This window comes from Urocampus carinirostris, chromosome 7, assembly GCF_059441175.1.
Source record: "Urocampus carinirostris isolate Australia breed hairy pipefish chromosome 7, RoL_Ucar_1.0, whole genome shotgun sequence".
In the NCBI taxonomy this organism is placed as follows: Eukaryota; Metazoa; Chordata; class Actinopteri; order Syngnathiformes; family Syngnathidae; genus Urocampus; species Urocampus carinirostris.
Window position 1 is genome coordinate 40,898,466 of NC_142355.1, and position 20,961 is coordinate 40,919,426.

At 38.4% G+C, this 20,961-nt stretch overlaps 1 protein-coding gene across 1 annotated transcript in view; it reads left to right on the top strand.

The window, feature by feature from the left end:
- LOC148363332 (neural-cadherin-like) overlaps positions 1-20,961 on the top strand; it is a 233,605-nt gene that overhangs the window by 200,909 nt on the left and 11,735 nt on the right. The window contains exons 31-32 of the mRNA XM_088340974.1: positions 4,463-4,713; positions 18,751-18,905. Coding sequence (XP_088197100.1) covers positions 4,463-4,713; positions 18,751-18,905 — 406 coding nt within the window. The remainder of the gene's footprint in view (positions 1-4,462; positions 4,714-18,750; positions 18,906-20,961) is intronic.

Genomic DNA, 20,961 nt, shown 5'->3' on the forward strand with positions numbered 1-20,961 from the left:
AGTGACCACACAGGATGTCAAAGTTCTAGGACAACAGCCTCGGGGTAAAAGGCGCTGAGAGCCATTAGGGGACAGATTGAATACTTTGTCATGCTTTTTTATAGCAACAATAAGGACCTACAACTGAGAAGCCAATTTCCACTTTCCTGCTTCTTTTCACCTTTCTTTCAAACAGGGAATAATGGGTTCACTTCCAATAACATTCAATGTGATTAAAACTTCAAAAGCATTTCAGGATTTCTTTCATAACCTCTACCAGACTTTGTATCACATTGATTTAAAAGGTTTGTTTGACTTTTGTTTGAAACAATTTACTATCTTCTAATTGTTTTATGTCCGAACAGAACAACTACATAATGTTTCTGTTAAAACAGTGTAGGTTGCTTCCTGGCCATAGACCAGCTCTTCCCCTCCAAGAAGGATACCTGTGGGGTCAAGGGTGTTTGCCCATGCAGTCTATTCATGTTTTGTGTGCATTTGACGGTACCACTTGGGGTGTTACTTGGGTGCTTAGACCGTCTGATCCAGGCTTTATGCTGTGTGTCTGAGTTTCGGCCACATTACTGTAAGTAAGTTGTATATGTGGGTTTAAAGAAACTAAGACGAGGCAATTATAACCACGACTGCTATTTTGATATAATAGAATATTTCACAAAAGTGAGTAGACCCCTCACATTTTTGCAGAGATTTTATTACAATGATTAGTAGAACAACACTGAAGAAACATAGCTTTGACACAATGAAAGGTAGCCTGTGCATAGCTATTATAGCAGTGTAAATTAAGCCCTCAAAAAACTTGAAATATAGCCTCCAATAACTAAACCTCTTTGCATCAAAAGTGAGTACACCCTAAAGTTAATGATCCTGAAGTGTATGGACTCAGTACCTCCAGGCTGACCTCCCCACCTCTCTCTGTAACAATGCTGAGAGCACACCTGCCCCTATATTTTATAGATAGTATTTGGAAGTGACGCTATGCACGTTCACTCAGCTTGTTGGGACATTCAACACAAGCTTTGTTGTGGGTGCAACCTGATTTTTTTTAAAACGCTCGAGGACCATGGCCACTGTACTGCAGCTCGACTTCAGGGTGTTGGCAATCATATTGCAACCTTGGGCAGCCTTGTGTAGTGCCACAATTTATTTTTAAGGTCACCAGAGAGTTCCTTGGCATGGTGTGTCATCTTCGGAGTTTTAGTGACCAGTATGAAAGAGTGTACTTCAAATTGAACACACCTTCTCCCTGTTCATACCTGAGACCTAGTAAGAGCAAAAAGTCACAAGGTATTATGGAGGGAAAATGACAAGAATTGCTTTTTTTGGATATATAGACATGTTGTGCCTTTGAGGTGTACAGACACTGTTGAAGGCTTGTAAAAGTAACTAGTATTGTTTTGTACTAAAAAAAAAAATCATAAAATATTATGCTCCATAGAACATTAATAAATTTAAGTGTAACTTACTTTTGGAAGATGTGCTTCGAGAGGTCCTCCTCCGTGATAAAAAGTGGCCAAAAAAAGCATTCAGACCATTTTCTTAAAGGCATCAAGCTTTCTTATTCCACTTTCATTTAAAAAGAAACGGCATACCTCTCCTTTACACTTTACACCAACCAACCTGATTTTTTTTTACTTCCATGTGAATTCTGGGTGACGTCTCACAGCGCCACACGCTGGTAACGGCGGAAAGAAGCACTACAATAATATCCTGTACCCGGAAAAAGTTGCACACAATAAAAACTCTAACTTAAAGTAATGTCCGGATATTTTTCGACATCCCCAAAGAAATGTTCGTATCTTCCGTTTTACATAATTCGAATGGTATGTAGGGGAGCGTCTGTACTCACTTTTGTTGCTAGGGATTTTGCTATTGACGTCTATATTTTGAGTTATATTTTGAGAAGTGAAACAGTTGTCATTAAAATATTTATATTTGTTTTTTACCATTAAAGTTTGCATGGTAGTTATTAAAAATGAAATATACTGATTTTTGCACATTAAAAGGTGCACAGGATTTTGCAATATATTTTTTAATATATAAGGCGCAGTGGACTATAAATAATTAAAATTGTAGTAAGTGCTAGGGCCGCATATGAAAAATACTTTGAAATTAAAAAATATATTTCATAGAACCTAAATTATGATTGAAATATGTGTTCAACATTAAAATTAACTTTCCCGACAAACAATTATCATATTACCAATAAGAGGGCGCTCTAAGGCCACTCGAGAAGTTTCTTGGAACAGTTACCGTATGCAGTATAATTCAATTACTATGGAATTATGCATTTTCAATTTTATCCACTGTATTTTCTGGTATGAAAGGTACTCTGGTTTTTCAGGCGCACTGGCCAATTTGTGGATTTTATGTGCGCCTCATAGCCTGGAAAACATGGCATTTATCGCCTAAAATCTTTACGCTGTCATTATAATCTAACTTGAAGGGAAAGGGGTTCAATAACATGATATTCATGATATTTCTCTGAAAAAAGGATCAGTATCATTAGATACAAATACTCTGTATTTACTTTGATCTGATACCAAAATTCCGAGTACTGGCCATCTCTCTTGGGCATTCATGCCAAGTCCCTACTATAAATGCCTACATATTAAATACCTGCAAATATATGAGCATGATATCCAATTCCAATGGTTCTAAACCTAAGTTCAAACAAACCCTAGTCTCATGGGTTCGGTGGAGCCTGTGCCACGAGGGTCAAGACACACCGATTCATCCTGGCTATACACGATGGCATCACTAGCTACAGATGACCATTTGACGTTTTTGGGCCAATCATATTTCTGTCCATACTGACCATGTTAAACAAAAAAAGATAGTGGTCTGATGAATATGTATGATACAGATTCACGTGTATCATGGAGCATGATGGGCGTCAACGTAAGTAAGTCCTTGTCAAGAACTCACTCAGTTTGGTGCAGAAGCAAAGTGCAGGGATGCTAATTAGCTCAGCAAACAATGGTCTTTTATTTAGGCAGGATTTGTTACACAGGAATTCAAGTAGCAAGGCAACAGTTGTGGTGCAAAGGTTGAGCACCAGTTAGTGTTCCATTAAACCAAACAACGAACGTGACAGTCCAAAAGTTCGTCAGGCAGTGCTCTTAATCTAGAAGGGGAGGCAAGGGTTTGGTACACTGGAATAACAAGACTCTGAGACAAGAATGTTTGGTACGTGACATGGAAGACAACAAACTAGCACAGAGCCAAGGACACTTAGTATTTAAATAGTGATGAGGCAGGGTTGTGATAGAAAGGAAATCGAGGGTTAAGAACCACTGCATTAGAGGTAAGATGGGGCCTAAACAATCCAACTTAACCCTACCCGGCACGCAAGTTTTAAAACCCGACCCAAACCCAACAAATTAACTTGATTGGCAGGACTGCCCCCGAAGCAAACACAAAGTTTTAAATTTTTGTCGGGCCGCCGCCGGACCAATTCAATTGATTTTGCAGGACCGAGCCTGAAATAAATCCTGGGATTTTATATTTTATTTGTGAGGACACTAGATGTAAAAGTTTCAACACTTTTCTTTATGAAAATTTCATGGCATACATTTTGTAGTCTCACTTTATCCTGTTGTAGTTTTAGTAGAGAAACATTTGAGATATCTTAAGATTTAAATAATGTACATATTTAATGGTGGGACACAGAGTAAGAGGCCAAACAATGAGTGTGAATAAAAGATCTTTTTGCGCACTTGTTCATTTACGCGTAGAAATACTGCAGCCCACTAGGCTTTAAATAGGTTAATGCAACTCTAATAAATGAGAAAAGATGTATAAAATTGTTATTTGTGTAGTATGAAAATGGAAAATCTTAAGAAATGATCATAGAGCCAAAACCCAAACTAGATAATAAATAAGGAATAACATTCTTTATTGTAATTATTTGCATCGAAACACACACAAAAAGAGTAACTAAATGCAATACATAAATAAGCAAGCTAGATAGAATACGTTACTAGTTTAAATAAATATGGACAAAAATAATGTGTCAAGGCCACCACTAGAAAAGTAACCAAACAAAAGTTAAACATGCGTAAAAATGAACCAACTGAACATTGCAAGAAAAACACTATCATATTCAGATAAAAAGAAATAGTTCAGTGTAAATACAATAAATGTCGAACATGAAAAAACAAATATACATTACAAACTGTGCAAAACACATATACCAGAAGAGCAGAAGAGTGAATAAAAAATGAATGAGGACTCATTGATTTAAAATAAAAAGCAGCAAGAGAGAAGACAGTGAATTTAAAAAAAAAGGCAGCGCTGCAGTGAGAAGGGTGCCTGAAGTCATGATTGACATTTTAGGCCTGACCCGGCCCGAATTTTGGATCAGTTAAGGTTCAGGCTTGAAATCGTACTTTTACACTGCATAAATTAAAAAAAATGAATGCACTTCAAGTGAGTTCATATTTTATTTTTTCTATTCAAACAGGTGTCCTCTAGGTCACATCACAAAAGAGAGTTCTTCTGGCAAAGCATGTGTCTACACTCTGTGCGCCAGCCGGCCGTGTCGCCACGGTACCTGCATGGCTCATTCGCCTTCCCGTTATACGTGCCAATGCAAAAAAGGATACCACGGACGGCACTGTGAGGTGACAATGGCCATGTTCCACAACCAGGATGCCCATGGCCTGAGCCTGAGCTCCATGCTCGCTATCAGCATCTGTGTTATGGCCTTTCTAGGTAGCTATGTTGACTATGTGCTCTTCTATTTGTGGTGACTCTACATTTTCACATCCACTGTTTGTGTTTGGTCGTTTTCACATGCTTTTGTTGCCCATCTCTATCTTAATCATCATTTGTGTTTGTCTCTCGTTGTTAACTATTTGCTGCTATTTGACACTTCTTGTTAATGTGTATGTTTCCCTGTATGTGTGTACGTTTTAAACGTGTTATATATGTCCAGCAGTGACTCTGTTTCCATACAGGTCTGATTCCATTTGTCAGTATTCCGATTATGTTAAGCCATGTAAACGCGCTTCGAAATCCAAATCTGATAAAGGTTTTAGTCCCGATGTGAATATTCCTATTGAAATGGTGTGGTTAGTCCAGGAGCCACCAAACTTTTTCCTGTGGTTTAGTTTTTAACAGAAAACCTCTGACAATTGCTAGAGTGCCTATATCTCAAAATCTATTGTTTTCCAGAAAAACACAATAAAGTAACTCTTCTGGATTCTTCACAGAACAAAAGTCAGAAAAGCTTAATACCCATATTAATTAAATAATTCACACACAAATAACACTCAGCGAGTTCTTTAGAGGAAAAACAGTGCATGGCACATTGACTTTCTGTTTTGCTGTGTGTCTTAACATGTCCAAGTTGCCTTGTGAAAAGGCAGTACTTTTTATCACATTTTGACACTATTTAGTCACAGTACCAGGGACAAATGTTAATTTTGTTGTGTATTATACACTTTTCAACGACAATAAATGTGTCACTTGAGAGTAAGATAGCTTTCAATGTCTTTTCATATGTCATCTATATCACTGGTAAGAGTGCGGTGCTCCCACCATTGCGATCCAAGTTTGAATTACTTGACAACCATAAACTGCAAATGCCATAAAGATTGCTTGGGTCACTGGTCAAATCTAAATATAAGAAATAAGGTCTCTGACAAAACAAATGCTCCTTAGCATAGACAGACAGACGCGTACTAGTGTGGAGGAGATGTAAGTATTGGGGCTAATATATAGGCTATTTTATGTAGCAGAGTAAGTGAGTGAGTTTTTTCTTCACAAATCTACTCAGGTAAAAACTACAGTGATTTAAAAATACTCCTTAAAGTACAAGACTTACTCAAGTAAATTTAACGGAGTAAATATAATTCGTTACTACCCATCTCTGCTGTCATGTAAGCGATTAAGTTGGACTGCTGCAAAAATCTGACTTCTGATCCCAGTTGGACTACTCCTCGCTTGTATGTAAACAAAGTCATTGTATACGAATTAGTGCCCAGTCAAAATGAATATTTGGTAGATAAGGTACTGGTTGGAAAAAAATCACAAAGAAATCCGCATTGATTTGTATTTGAAAATTAAGTCTTGAAAGACTCCAATGAACGCGCAAGCTGCTATATACATACATATATATATATATATATATATATATATATATATATATATATATATATATATATATATATACATTTTTTTTCCTCTGCTGTGTCCCTTGTCACTTTGAATGTTACATGATGTATTCAAAAGTCATTTTCATTCTTCGCTTTACCTTTCATCTGTCAAAATATTTTTTATTTCGCTAAGTTGTGTGTCATTTGCTTTCCCTAGATGTATTTATGTTGTTGTTGACATTTTGTTTCTTCTAAGCATAAAAAGCATGGATGCATGTTTTTGCGTGTGTAAACGTGTATTTGTGTTAACACATTTCTGTATATAAAGGGCTGTCCAAATAAAGTTTTACGATTTTTAACGTGGACATATATTTTTTTAAAACAAACTTAAGTTGAGAATGTGAATTTTAAAAATATGTTACATTTAAAGCAGATCATTTAGCTTTAACAGCTTATATTTAAAGGGACCGTGCATATTATGTATTGACCTCTAGTGGTATAAAAAATCTCATCTCATCTCATCAGCTGCACCGCTTATCCTCAGTAGGGTCGCGGGGACAGATAACTCACTCGCTCAGTCACACCTAGGGACAATTTGGACGGGCCAATTCACCTGAAATGCATGTCTTTGGAATGTGGGAGGAAACCGGAGTGCCCGGAGGAAACCCACGCAAGCACGGGAAGAACATACAAACTCCGCACAGTAAGGCTGGGAGCTGGATTTGAACCCACGCAGGAGGTTCCCACGACCTCAGAACTGCGCCGCCGTGCTGCCCGGTATAAAAAATAGTTTTGTAAAAAACGACATTGAAGTAAATACTTGGCAAAAACACATGAACTATCCTACCAAGATTTTTTAATTTAAAAATATCACAGGTCAATAAATTTTCATTTATTTTACACAGTGGAGTCATTTTTAAAATGTCTATTTTTTTATTAGATGGGGTATGTAAACAAGGTGAAAAATCCAACTATGGTGGATTTGCTCGAAAGTGAAACAAAATAAATCCAGGTTAACTCAATAAGGTTCATCTAGTCTGGCCGGCGCTTTTTGGTTTTTATGTTGCACATTTGCCAAGCCAGGGCACGACTATATTAAGCCAGCTGTAGATATTTGGGATAAATACACATTCACAGCGTCTTTAAATAGACCCCCACGATCAATCTTTGAATCACGGTGGCATGGGATGTACGACAGACCTAAATACAGGACACAAGGGGACATAAAACGGGGATGTGATCAAACCCCAACAGGGGATGTTTATTCAATAAACCAAAAAAATTATTTACTGTTGATAAGGGATAGTGGACTGCTGAGGAAGGGGAAACTTTAGATGGAATCTTAGTTGAAGAAAGTCTTGAAAGGAGTTTTTTCAATATTGGGCAGGCAGGTATGGAAAAGAAGATTTGGGAGTACCATTAAAAGTTGGCTGGTAAGGAATGTCTTGGGATGAGGAGGGGAAAGCTGAAGAGGGGAGACTTGGGAGATGGATTTGCAAAAGAGGTCTTGAGGTGGTGAAGGTCTTGACAAGAAAATTTGGAAACATGTTTTTTAAAATGGCTGATGAAGAAGGTCTTGGGCCAAGGAGGTAACTGAAGAAGAAACTCTTAGTAAGACAGGTTTGTCATCTTGGCAGGTGAATGTCTTGAGAAGGATCAAAACCGAATCAGCATAGTAGAATGGGAGGCTGGAGTATTTATAGTAGGGGTTAGCTAAATGGCTGATTGAGAGCTCCTGGACAGAGAGAGAGAGAGAGACAGAGAGAGAGAGAGAGAAAAAAAAAGAGAGATAGAGAGAGAGAGACAAGGGAATGGGCTAATGGGGTCATCTCTTGGTAAAGGGAGGCCTTCAAGCACTAAACCATTCCACACGGATCAGAAAATTTAAAAGTTTGGACCATTGTCATTTAAAGTCATGGAGTTTTAGAAAGATGTGAGGGGGATTTTGACATGATCACTGTTGTTTAGGAAAAGGGGAAACCCTGAAGACATTTGCGCACCGATTGAATGAAACTTCATTTTAAAGATCATAGTGATGTTGTTCAGGGCTCAGATGTCTGCCTTTTAGACAGAATGCCTAAGTCCAGTTCTTATTTTTATCTTTTAAGTTTTTTTGTTACATGTTTATCCTGGAGTGCCGCAACTAATCTAATTGAAAACCATGTTCACTGCATTATTATTAATGAGAAGAAAGACTACTTTAATTATAATCAATATAATTTTTTTTCCTGTTTATCCTTATAGCCTTTCAGCCTTATGCTCCTTGTTTTATAAGCTTATCTTCTCTGTTCCTTTATCTTCTTTGCTTTTTACCTCACTGTGAATGTGTGAAACTGGAGTGTCATGCCCAATTTCGTTGTCACAATATGTTAACCCATTTTGTAACAATGACAATAAAAGTATATTCTATTCTATCCTTCATGAAGAAAATAATTCTCTATCTTGGATGAGGGAACAGATGAATAAGAGTTGGACCTATACATATACTAAATTATGCTTATCAAAGACTTCATTAATATAATCTTTGGACATTTTGTGTCACTTTTTCCATTTTTAAAGTTAGCAATAATTTACACATACATCAAGGCTTTAATAGCAACCTCAGCGTTGACGGGCAGTGAGGTGTGACAATTCTAATACAAAGCCCATATTGTCATGTTATTTTGCCCATTTTATTTCGGTGGGCCGGGTGAAAAAGCCTGACTTGCTGGCCACCCTTGGGATAGGCCAACATTATGTTTATTGGTCATATATGGACAAAGTATAAGATCGAGATTATGCATTGGCAGATACAACAAATCAAATAAATCTTTTTTCTGCCTGATTTTTTAACCCAATGTACCCTGTGACTCAAAATGTTTGCCCACCCCTTTGCCCAGGGTATTGTTGCATATTTTGATGATGTTCCTCAAAGCAAAATGTTTGCCATCCAGCGAAGGTAATCAAATGATTGTGGATGGCCTCGTAAATCGTGTAGGATCTTGGAAGGTTTACAATATATAAGCGACCGCATCCGCTTCTGTTGGCTTTTTAAATATGTATGTGCTCACTCCAGTAGCACACGAGGCACTTAAATAGACAAACTAACACTTTTGGTCACGCTTAAGTTCATTCCGGAGATCTTTGGGGATGCGTGGAGTCCTCATGAATGTAGAAAGGCAAACGTGCATGAGTGTCTTGAACTCCGTTGCTCCCACAATTCTCTGTAGGGCTGCCATGTTGTTTACGAGTCTTGGTGTCAAAGACAGTCTTATAAAACGCTTGGCCGGCTCGATACTCGGGCCTTGCTTCCACAACAAACTTGCCTCCAGGGTATGCGGCTTTTGGTGGAACTCTTATTGCTGCACTTGTGTAAAAGTGAAATGTATAAAGCTGACCTCAACATATGATAATAGATTCATATCTTATCCTGCACACACCTGTTCCCAAAAGACACATCCATTTTGAGGAAAAAGATAATATTCAGCTCCAAAAATAGTGGAGCACTTTGAAAACATAGATGATTTGAATGGTGTCAAAAATGAACTTGAATATCTTGAATTACTTTTCTAACATTAGTTAGGTGACTTATTGGTAAAATACATGTGATACCTGAATCAATGTATTTTGAACTTGAAAAGAGAACAGACAAAACTGTACAAATAACCTTCAGATAAGAAAATGCCAGTCTGTTCTAAGGGTCCTCCCCCGAGCCCGTTCTTTTTTTACCGTCTCTTAAGAGCGCACTTGATTCAAAGCCACAAGCTCAAATTTAAGAAAAGAGCTCAATTTTTTTCCTTGTATGGCCTGCTCCGGATTTAAACCCGCTGGCTTAAACAGTCACAGACATGAACTAATTCACGTCCATGTGTTACATTTTAAGCTGAGAGTTTTTTATGTCATATGTTTTCAAATTATGTGACCATTCAAGTTGGTGATTACTGAGACATGGACATATTTACTACTTCGATGAAAGAAAAAGTGAATTAGGGCTGGGTCATGTGCTGGTTACTTCTGTCTTTCTCCATGCTTGTGAGACATTGACTCTCACAACAAAAACGGTAAAGAAAAGACAGGACATGGAGATGTGATGCCACAGGTAACTTCTAAGCATCAGATATTTAGCCCATGTGTCAAACGAAACAGTGCATAACACCATTAGAGGACACATTGGACCCTACGAAGAACAATTGTCAATTGTGCGCGGACAGAAACTTCAGTGGTATGGTCACGTTACAAGATCATCAGGACTGACCATGAGAATTCTCCAGGGCACAGTCCAAGGAGAGGAAGACCGTAAAAGAACTGGGCCGACGACATTAAGGAATAGACCGGTGTCAACTTTGCCACGACTCAAGAACAGGCCAGGGGGTGTGAACAGTGGACAGAGTCCTCATTGGTTCTCCGGTTATGTGAACCGTGAACTATGTCAAATGTGTTCTTCATTCCTAGAGGGTAGTGCCAGGGCAACCATACTGAGAACAGTGCCAGATTGTAACACAGAAGTGGAAGTTAGATTTTTTGCTTTGCCAATGGTGGCTTCTGCGGTCTTAGATCAAAAAACGATACTGCTTGGAGAAAACTCACACAGGCACTGGGAGAACCTTAAAAAACATACAAAAATCCCAGTAGCTGCATTTGAACCTGGAGACATCTGAATTATAGGGCTTACGCGCTAAACACTCAGCCGCGGTGCCTGTCTACATACACTATACTGTATAATGTTTGGAAAAGATTAACCTTAGGTTGCAAATAATCCAAGTAGAAAACAAAAATAAAATTGAGAGTGGAAGTTGAAAAGCAGCTGTTCAAAACAATTTCATGCTTTCTTTTTCCTAATAGAAACCCCAAAATGAATGCAGAGTCCGCTTTTTGGGGCTTTTTTCCACATCTAGGATAACTTAACTGAACGTCAGTGACAGACAGCAGAGAACAACTTTCAATTATTCAAAAAATTGAATCATTTTGAAGTAATACCTTTTTCATTGTTCCACGGTTAAATGTCATATTATTGTTTCTATACCATGACATTACAACACTATTTTTCAGAAAAAAAAAGACAAAAAGCATTTCACATAAAAAATATGCTTTAGAAAACTCACCCATCAAAATTAGCGAACATAGTAAGCGTAAGTTAAAGGACAACAATGACTTAAACATGAAACAAAAATGAAAAGAAATGATCTGAAATGATCTGCATTTATATAGCGCTTTTCAAGTCAATGACTTCCCAAAGCGCTTTACAATGTGCTCCACATTTCCCAATAACGGCCTTGTATTGCAGCCATGTAAGACGCTAACCTGCTTATTGGGGCTATTAGGGGTTCAGTGTCTTACCCAAGGACACTTCGACATGTAACACGGACAAGCCGGGATTCAAACTGGGATCCCTTGAGCTACTGCCGCCACGATCTGAAGGTTAGAACAGTCAGCAATGCGTAAGAAGTTTACAGCACAACTTCGGCCACACGATAGTACTATTTTTTCACACTGCTCTCATGTGAACTTGATCCATTCTTCTTCCAGCCTCTTCCACAGTTTGGTGATTGTAGTGGGTTTTGTGACCATAACTTTGTCACCAATAATTTTCCAGTGGTTCTGCTTTGGGTTGAGATCTTTAATCTGGGCAGGCCATGCCATTGATTCAAAGTTTCCATCTTCAAGGAAATGATTTATCCGTTTTGCTCTTTGACATGGATCGTCCTGCATGAAAATGCAGGCTGATTGGGCGATGAATCCAAGTAAGGAACCATGTTATGTTGAAGAAAGTTCCGATACATATTTGCATTTATTCGACCATGTAGCTGTACAAGAGGCCCAACTTTTGCTGCAGATAACATGCCCCAAACCATAACACTTTCTTCTCCACTTTTCACTAGCATTTTTCTGTTTAGTTAACAAAATGTTTCTCATCTGACCCAAATACATTAAATTTGTTTTCATCACTGAAGTGAACTCTGAGCCAGTAGTACTCTTTTCAAACAACATTCTCCTCAGCAAAGCTCGGTCCAGCCTTTTAAAATATAGTCTTAATGACTGGTTTGATCACTCCATTGTGGGCCTTTAGTCCACAGGCTCTTAAATGGCGAGACAATGTATGGCAAAACATATACTAACCATGTTCAGCACTGAACTGGCAAGCAACTCCAGCTGCATGGTGAAAACAAGTACCAAATTGACATCCTTCCCAGTGACCTCTCTTGCATTTATCTTCCATGGACGACCAGCCATTCAAGGCAACTTGAATGAGTTTGTTTGTTTTGTAAAGATTTAATATTCTTGGAATTACGGATTTAGAATGATCCACTTGCCTTGCCATGGCTGGTCATACCCTTCGTTTTCAATTGGACAACCTGCTGCCGGAGGTTTCAGTCATTTTAGAACTACCCACTATCTTACAAAGTCAGTCAAACTGGCAAAAATAATGCCAATTGAAAAGGGGTTGACAGATAATCAAGAAATTTTGCACATGTGCTAGATTAGCTCCATTAAGTGGGATCCACCAGAAAGTGGTCCTTTAATTTTTATCAGTGCATATTGGCAAAATACTTTTTTAAAAATTGAAATACCTCATCCATTTTGTGAAAAACTGTTGTAGTAGCATTGCATAGACACAACAAAATGTCTTTAAACTGCTGAGCAGTAAAGTTGGGATGTTTTCAGAATTTTCCAACTGTTGTAAATTGTTAGCTAATTTAGATGTTTTTGTATATACATACATACAAACATACATACATACAAACATACATAATCAACACCATTTTGCTTGCAAGTGATAAGACAATCTTGGGGGCTGTATTTTTATTTCCATTCAAAAGGCTGTATAAAAACATTGATTGTACAATAAGACAATAAAACCGTTTCGATTATACCCACGTAGCAACCTGAAATAATACAGACACACACAATGGGTTAAAAAGCTATGAAAACAAAACAAAATATGGAAAACCTTCTCGCATTTCAGCCCGCTAGCCCTGACTTCAATAAATGTTGTGTAAATCATTTGGTTGTGGTCTCGATTTCACGAGCAGCCTTTTCCACTGCATGATGCACAGCCATACATAAGTGCTCTCAACAAGTACGCGGTCCACCAACTGGGTGCTAAATAAGAGAGGAACGTCTGCTCTGCCTCAGTAAACATTAAAACTTAAAGCCATCATCCATTATTAAGGTGTACATAAGGCAACACAGATGGACCAGAGTGTGAATCCTACGTGCACTATCGACTTGAGTCGTGCTTACGTCGGAACGACCAAGCTTCATTCGCCCGTCGTCAAATCTGTTGCTTTGTGAGAGGATAGTGGAAGAAATGAGTTATATATGTGGGCAGAGTAGCCAGAAAATGTACTCAAGTAAAAGGACTGTTACTTCAGAATAATATGACTGAAGTAAAAGTAAAAAGTAGTCATCCAAAAATGCATTTTAGCAAAAGTATAAAGGTATGAGGAAAACAAAATACTCAAGCACTGAGTAACTCTAGCAAAGTATTATTTATTGTTTTTTTTTTTGTTTTGTTTTTTAAACAACCATTCAATCAGATCATCAAATCATCAAAGTCCATCTAATCACCAATGAATTACAAGTCTGTGTTATAGTGAGTCTGTGTACCCAGACAGTTTGCTTGGGTGAACCCATTGTGGATCAAAACAATATGCCGTATATAAATATGTGAGACTAAAGCTATATACACTGCGCATAGAGTCCATTGTTCACAGATCCCTTAATCACCAGGGCATGTGACAATACTTATACCAGATCCCAAATCCTTGGGGAAAAATGTTTTTGTTCCAACATTTTGATTATCTGCATTGTATCACTTGTGGCTTCCTTGTGTTTGTTGAAATACAAATTTTGTGGAAATGGCGTTACATCATTATGCTTTTGTGACATATGAAAGACTCTGGTTCGTATATTTTTGTATAGTGTATTTTAAATCTATATATATCGAAAACATGTATGAGTTTAAATGGATAAGTAACTAGATGGATAAATAAATATATACGACGTTTCCATCAAATAAAATAAAGAAATAAATTATTTTAAATAAGTAACATATAATTTAAAATACATTCCCTAAATACATAAATAATTCAATAAAATGGTGTAATAAAAATACATCAATTAATGAAGAGGTGTGAAATGAAAAGGTACCTTTAAGCGGCTGTCATGTAATACAGTACAAAAAAATAACCCTACTAACCCTGCTCACTAGTGCCACCTGGTTGTTTGGTCCATTGGTAAAATTCAAATTAAAAATATGCAAGGTCTCTGACAAAATAATCACATCTTAGGGCCTGGTCACACAGCCTTTCACGGGCGTATCGAAGCTGAATCACGGCCAGAAATTTCTGCCTTTGAAGCAGACGCTGTTGGACGCTTTGAGATCGCGATACAGATGAGATACAGCCGTGCTTTACACGCGGCAAGAAATTCACACGCGGTTGGCCGCGCGAAACAGTTTTGCGCTGCTCAAAACTTTAGACCACGGGTAACCGCGGGCGCCACACGTGGTACACACGAGGTAATGACGCGGTACAGACGCGGAACGACGGCGTGGTTACACGCGGGTAGGACGCAAAATTTTAGCGGGTAATCGCGGGTGGAGCACGGTCATAGCACGTTTGTTCTGCGCCTGTATCGCGGTGTTATCACGTGAATTAGCGTGTGTAACGCGTGTGACGGTCAAGCGCCTTTCTCCGCGTATATACAGCGCGATTTGCCGAGCACACGTCAGTTGTGCTCGAGACTTCAAGGGGTGAACATGGATCCCCGTCACCGTAGTGACCTCGTCTGAATCCATTTTTATTTCTTGACATTTCTTTTCATTTCATAACAGGATAATAAAATAAAAATGAAAAACTATTACAATAATAACATATTGGCTTCTTCTTCGGTGCCATAGCTTGAAATCTTGATCTTCACGGGACTGTTTCTTGAGCGGTTATGATTTCTACAGCCCGGCTCGGCAGCTTTTATACACGTGGTCCACACGCGGAAAGGATGTGGAACTGACGCGATGAGGAAGCGGAACAGTCGCCGGCGTCTGTTTTGCGGGCATACACGGATGAACAGCGGGTTGGCCAATTTTGCGCATTTACTACCGCGGGCAACCACGGGCAAAAAAAAATCGCCAAATTTTACCCGCCATACAGACGCAAAAGGCTGTGTGACCGGGCCCTTAGCATGGACATATTCACATGAGGGGGATCTACATAACAATTAAATGCAGACTAATGTAGCGGAGTAAGAATAAAGTTTCTTCTTCACAAATCTCCTCAAGGAAAAGTAAAAAGTATAATAATTTAAAAATACTCCAATGAGTACAAATTGTCCCAAAACATACTCACGTAAATGTCACTCATTAGTACCCAACCTCTGAATGTGGTCCACTGATAATATTAATGTTGTGCCTGGAGCTAAATGTTTTTCCACCACTTGCCCATCCCTCACCCGTCTCGTTTTTTGCGCCCCCTCATCCATTTTCTAACTTCCCCATATCGGTCTCGCCGCTGTTCTGCTGTTCTAATTAACCCCAGACTCAGAGTTCCAGGCAACCGGGTCAAGTGTTATGATGGAGACGTTGTGATTGTTTTTCTGCTCACTCATCCATAATGTACGAAAAAGTGCGGGCTTAGAGAGTTACCGATGTTATGAATGGATGTGTGAAGGGTGCAATGTGTTTCTCTTCAACTTGAGTGATTATTGATCACGCCGCAAAACCTGTGCACCGCACTCTGGAGAAAATGAGAGGCAATAGCAAACTGCGAGCCATTGTCAAAAATTGTCACAGACCTCAAGGATGACATGTGATATTCTTTTGTAAAGAGCACCGCCGAAGTCACCTAGGTAGTTGTCAGGTTCAAAACGATGTCTGGGTGAAATAAGAGACTTTTGAGTTACAATCAAACTTGTTTATTAAAGAAAAGCAAGCACATTGAAACAAGGCAAATTGCGCTCTTGGATTGCTATGAAATAACCCCACGGACTGAAGCGTGAGCCTCCTTCTTACCCCGTTTCATATATCTCTGATTGGAGGATAAAATAAAACACGTGCACGTAAGCGCATTCTGGTTGGTTTAGACAGGAATCACATATTTAAATGCGGTGTATAATGTTGGTCGCTAGATGGCGTGCAAGTATAATAAATGATACATCACAACAGTTTACTGTTTAAAAATAGAAGTCTTGAGAAAATTACCAGTGCCCTCCTAATTGTAGTTCCTTTGGCTTGGGAAGCTTATGCTCTTGTCCTTGGGTTGTATGGTTTAGCCGAAAGGAGTTCCGTGCATTTGTTTGATAACAGATAGTGAGCCAACTAGTCGCCTCCAAATTTTAGAGACAAAATTCCTTTGGCTTGGGAAGATTATGCTCTTGACCTCGCTCCAGAAAACAACTCGAAAATGCAACTGCATACTTTTTGAGTAAATGTATGAAAGAAAAACTATAGAATATAGTATAAAAGGCACACCTAGACCATAATTTCCCTTACAGTAGTTTGCTACAGCGCTCAGTCGGAGCCCTGCAGCACAATAATAAAATACAATAAAAAAATGAAAAAAAATGCAGAAAATTATGGAGGGCCGATCCTGCCATTTGTAAAAGCAAATGTTTAAATAAATAGCCCACATACCTACAAATACAAGTCATATACATAATTTAACAAATATATAAATTACATGTTATCTTAATATTTGACTTTTTTTTTTCATTTTTATGCATTTGGTCATTTATTTAATCAATTATTGATTTTGGTTTTTAATTTTCTCATTTATTCTGTAATGTATTTTGTCGTGTATTTCATCTTGTAATTTGTCACAACAAAATGTTATTCATTAAGGAGGCTGTCCAGTGTCCTAAAATTTTCCTGTATTGGTTGATCAATGATGAACAAATGGGCTATTACACCATTCAACCAAAAGGTGAAATGCTCAGCCAGTTACAGCTCGGGACAATTTGGACTGGCCAATTAACACGACATGCATGTTTTTGGAATGTGGGAGGAAACCCATGCAAGCACAGGGAGAACATGCAAACTCTACACAACCTCAGAACGGTGCCGCACAAGCGCTAACCAATGCTCCGCCGTGCTGCCACTAATTTATGAAAATTGAAAAAAAGAAGTAAGACCTTCATTCTGACCGACATGTTTGTCACTTTCTGGTTTGCATGAGTTTTTGCATGAGTTGAATAGACAGTATTATAAATGAATTTGATGTTTGTGTTTTTACTTTTTATACAATAACACTTATAAACACTACAAGACCCTTAATCTTTGTGAAGGAAAAAAGACCCCAATAATATTTTTATAATCAAATATTAGACCACTGATTCATAATTGTTATTTAATTGTGAGCCTCCGAAAGACCCCCAGCCCGGTTAAGGCACACTTTTTAGACCATTAAATTACTAGTCTGGCCCCCATGTGAGTGGTTTTACTACAATATAGCCCCTGAGCTCAAATGAGCTTGAAACCTCTGCTCTAGATGACACTTTTCGTCTAAAGATGCATTAATGCATCATTTTTATTCAAACCAAGATGACAATCTAGAGAAGAAACATTTACATTGTATGTATTTGTATAAATGTTTTGAATTTTTCATAAAGTGTGATTTTTGTAATTTACTATACAGCACTGGTCACTGGTCTAGCAGTCGCAGCTACGGCGACAGGATGGTACGTGTGCTGTATTTGAGTCAGATCAGGAAACTCATTCTGCTACTCGTAGCCATGGACACTACAACAATCTGTTTCATTTGGAGGAGCAAATCCCTACCCCAAAAAACATCCCAGAGACAGGTGACAAACCACAGGAAGTGGTGCCCTACAACCCAGGTGTTTAAGGGATCCGTGAACCGTTAATACTGCTGTACTAAAATATGGAAGATCTGTATTTAGTATTTAGCTGCTCTGTAAGTCTCTCTGGCAGGGATCTGCTATTGCTTTAGACAAGTGGTGTCAAACATGCAGCCTGTGAGCCGGATCAGGCCTACCAAGAGTATTGATCCGACCTGCGAGAGAAACAAAAGCGGAAACTGAGCTGCAGTTTGAAATATGTCCACTTGATATTGCCAAAGGCAGGCGCCACTCAAAAAACAAATGTCGCTGTATTCTGTACATCTTTGTTGCTTTATCTCTTTGTCTCTTATACTCGCTGTTTCTTTTTCTCTGTCTATCTTTGTATTTTCTCTCTCTCCCTCTCTCCCTCTCTCTCTCTCTCTCTCTCTCACGCTCTCTCTCTCTCTCTAACACACTGTTTTTCTTCTTTGATCTACTGGTCTGACCCCGTGACTAAAATTTCCCGACCGTGTGGCCCCCTGAGCTCAAATGAGTTCGACACCCCAGTTTTAGACAAACCAGGCTTTGACCTAACACTGCCCAGGGTAAAGATTCCGTCAACTGGCCCACAGGAACCTGCTGGCTTTGATCAGTAACCCAACAAATCAGTAGAAGGGCTCCAGGGTCTCTGTGTCCAATTAGTATGTCCTACCTGTAAAACCAGAAGAACTAATGATCCTTTTTATGCTAGCCACACTCCAATGCAGTGCGGCTTTTGTTCACATTCCACCAATGTTGTACATTTCATTGGAGTTGATTTGTTTCATGTATTTCCTCTATGTCCACCATTGTTGCTGGGTGAAATACTAAATTGAATCTGCTCTTTGCCTCCCCTCAGTGTTGTTGGTGGGCCTCTTTATGTACTCGTGCTGGAGGAGGCACAAGGGGCTGGCAGAGGGCGTCAGCCACATTTCTGCACATCACGGCGAGTGGGAGGACAGCAGGGAGAACGTGCTCAACTACAACGAAGAAGGAGGAGGGGAGCAGGATCAGGTAGCAGACATTTGAAACATCCCTTATTTATTTAGGTAAAACCGTTTTTATCAGTGTGCATACTAGTAGCAGTGTTGGAAATAACCTGGACAGGAGAGTTGAAAGGGAGACTGTGAAATGGGCTAATGCTGCCATCTCTTGGAAAAAGAGAGAGACTGCAGGCACAGAACTATGACAACCTACCATATATTTTCACATCCATTACATATTTAAGACTATACGATAAAATGGTGAAATCAGGAGGGTCATCAATCCACAAGTTTGGGTATGTGTCACCAGAAGCGTCCCCATGCTATTGGTGAGGGAGCGTGGCTTATACAGAAAGAACAAACCAACACGAAATCAATGGGGAAAACAAAAAGTGGTCTTTATATTTATAAACTATTTTTTTGCACTATATCATGCCTAAAAGAAATAAAACGTCTTAGACTGTACTCAGCAATGGAGGATACTATGTTGACTTACCACATACCTGAATCTTTATTCATAACAGACACAAATTAGATGTGGCTTGGAAAAAGTTGAAAATTACATACCATCGCCTGGCCTCTTGGGATACCCCGTATCAGATTTGTTTGTAACCCATGCACACCATTTGACCATTTTAAAGTTTTAAGTGTGAAAAAAAACACAGAAAAACAAACACAAACTGACAAAATGCAATGCACTTCAATGGACGTTGGAACACAGAAGGTCCAACTCTTTTGGGTTGGCTACAGGCACAGTGATCGGATCATCACATTTGAGGGAGGAGCTTAGCCATAGATCAATTTGCAGCACTAATCATAAAACGTAAACTTTGAAATGCTTAAAAAAGTCCTATTCATCAACAGAGACACCAAATGGTTGTTTTTCTCTCAGCGTTCTTTTTTGAGTTTATTTATTTGTTCCAGGACAATTTTCTGTTTTCTCCATTCTCTAACATTCGTCTATGGGCTGCTGAATTTTTGGCTTGATATGCGTAAATTTAAGCATGTTCAGCAAATTTGACCTTGAAAAAAGTGTTACATGCAGAAACGCTTCCTCTTGGCAACCTGAGTTGCCATCTAACAGGTACCAATATATTATTAAAAATATGAAAGAGACTGGGTAAAATTTTTACAACTCTCGATAAAGGTAATTGTGAACAGCGATGTTTAACTCGAGTTAACGTGTGGGCGAAGCGAGGATAAAAAGAAAAAGAGGAAGCAGCCAATCAGCTTCCGTGGCTGTTGGTGCCACAGGAGCAGACTCGGGTGCCCCGCATCAGTAATCATCAGTTACTAAAAATAGATCATGGGTGTCTTGTTGTTTTTTTTTTTTTTTAAATATTGCAATGATGAGATAAAATCAAATGCTTTTTTCTACATGATCTATATCCTTGGAGGTCTTCTGGTTAAGATCCGGCATTCTAATCACCGGTTTTGATTCCTGTTGTAATTGTGGTTAGCAAAATTTTTTGACTGACCGTTCAAACTTAGAATTATTTTGGGGAAAAAAATAATGTGCAATGTACAGGAATAAATGCGCGAACACGTACATTATAGTTTTAATGTATTGTTATGTTAACAGAAGACCAAAACTGTGAAAATATTAAATAAATGGAAAACTATAAGAGCAGAATATTTTAATAAGTTATTAAGTTCAATTAATATTTTCTATTTGTTGTATGTGTATTGATTATTGTTTGTTTGACTTCATTTTTAAGTGTTGTTGTCATTTCTATTAAGTTATTCCCTTTTTTTTTTGGTCAATATTCATTTGAAATCCTTTTTGTATATGTATTTTTATTTTCTTCTTAAATTATAAGCTTGAAATTAAGTAGACACTAAAAATACAGAGAGAATGACATCAACAGACAGACTTTAAATGTAAATATCATTTTTGGTTTTAGGATTACTTTTATTTAACCTTGCCTTTATTGTCATCATCCAGTTGTTAAGTGGACATGTGATGGTCATGTTGGTTAACAAATCAATACCTTAAAAAAAATGGTATCTGCACTGACACTGATACCGGTATCAGTACTCACCCGTCTCAAATTTGGTTTGTTGAATTTTCTGACCGAAGGTCACAA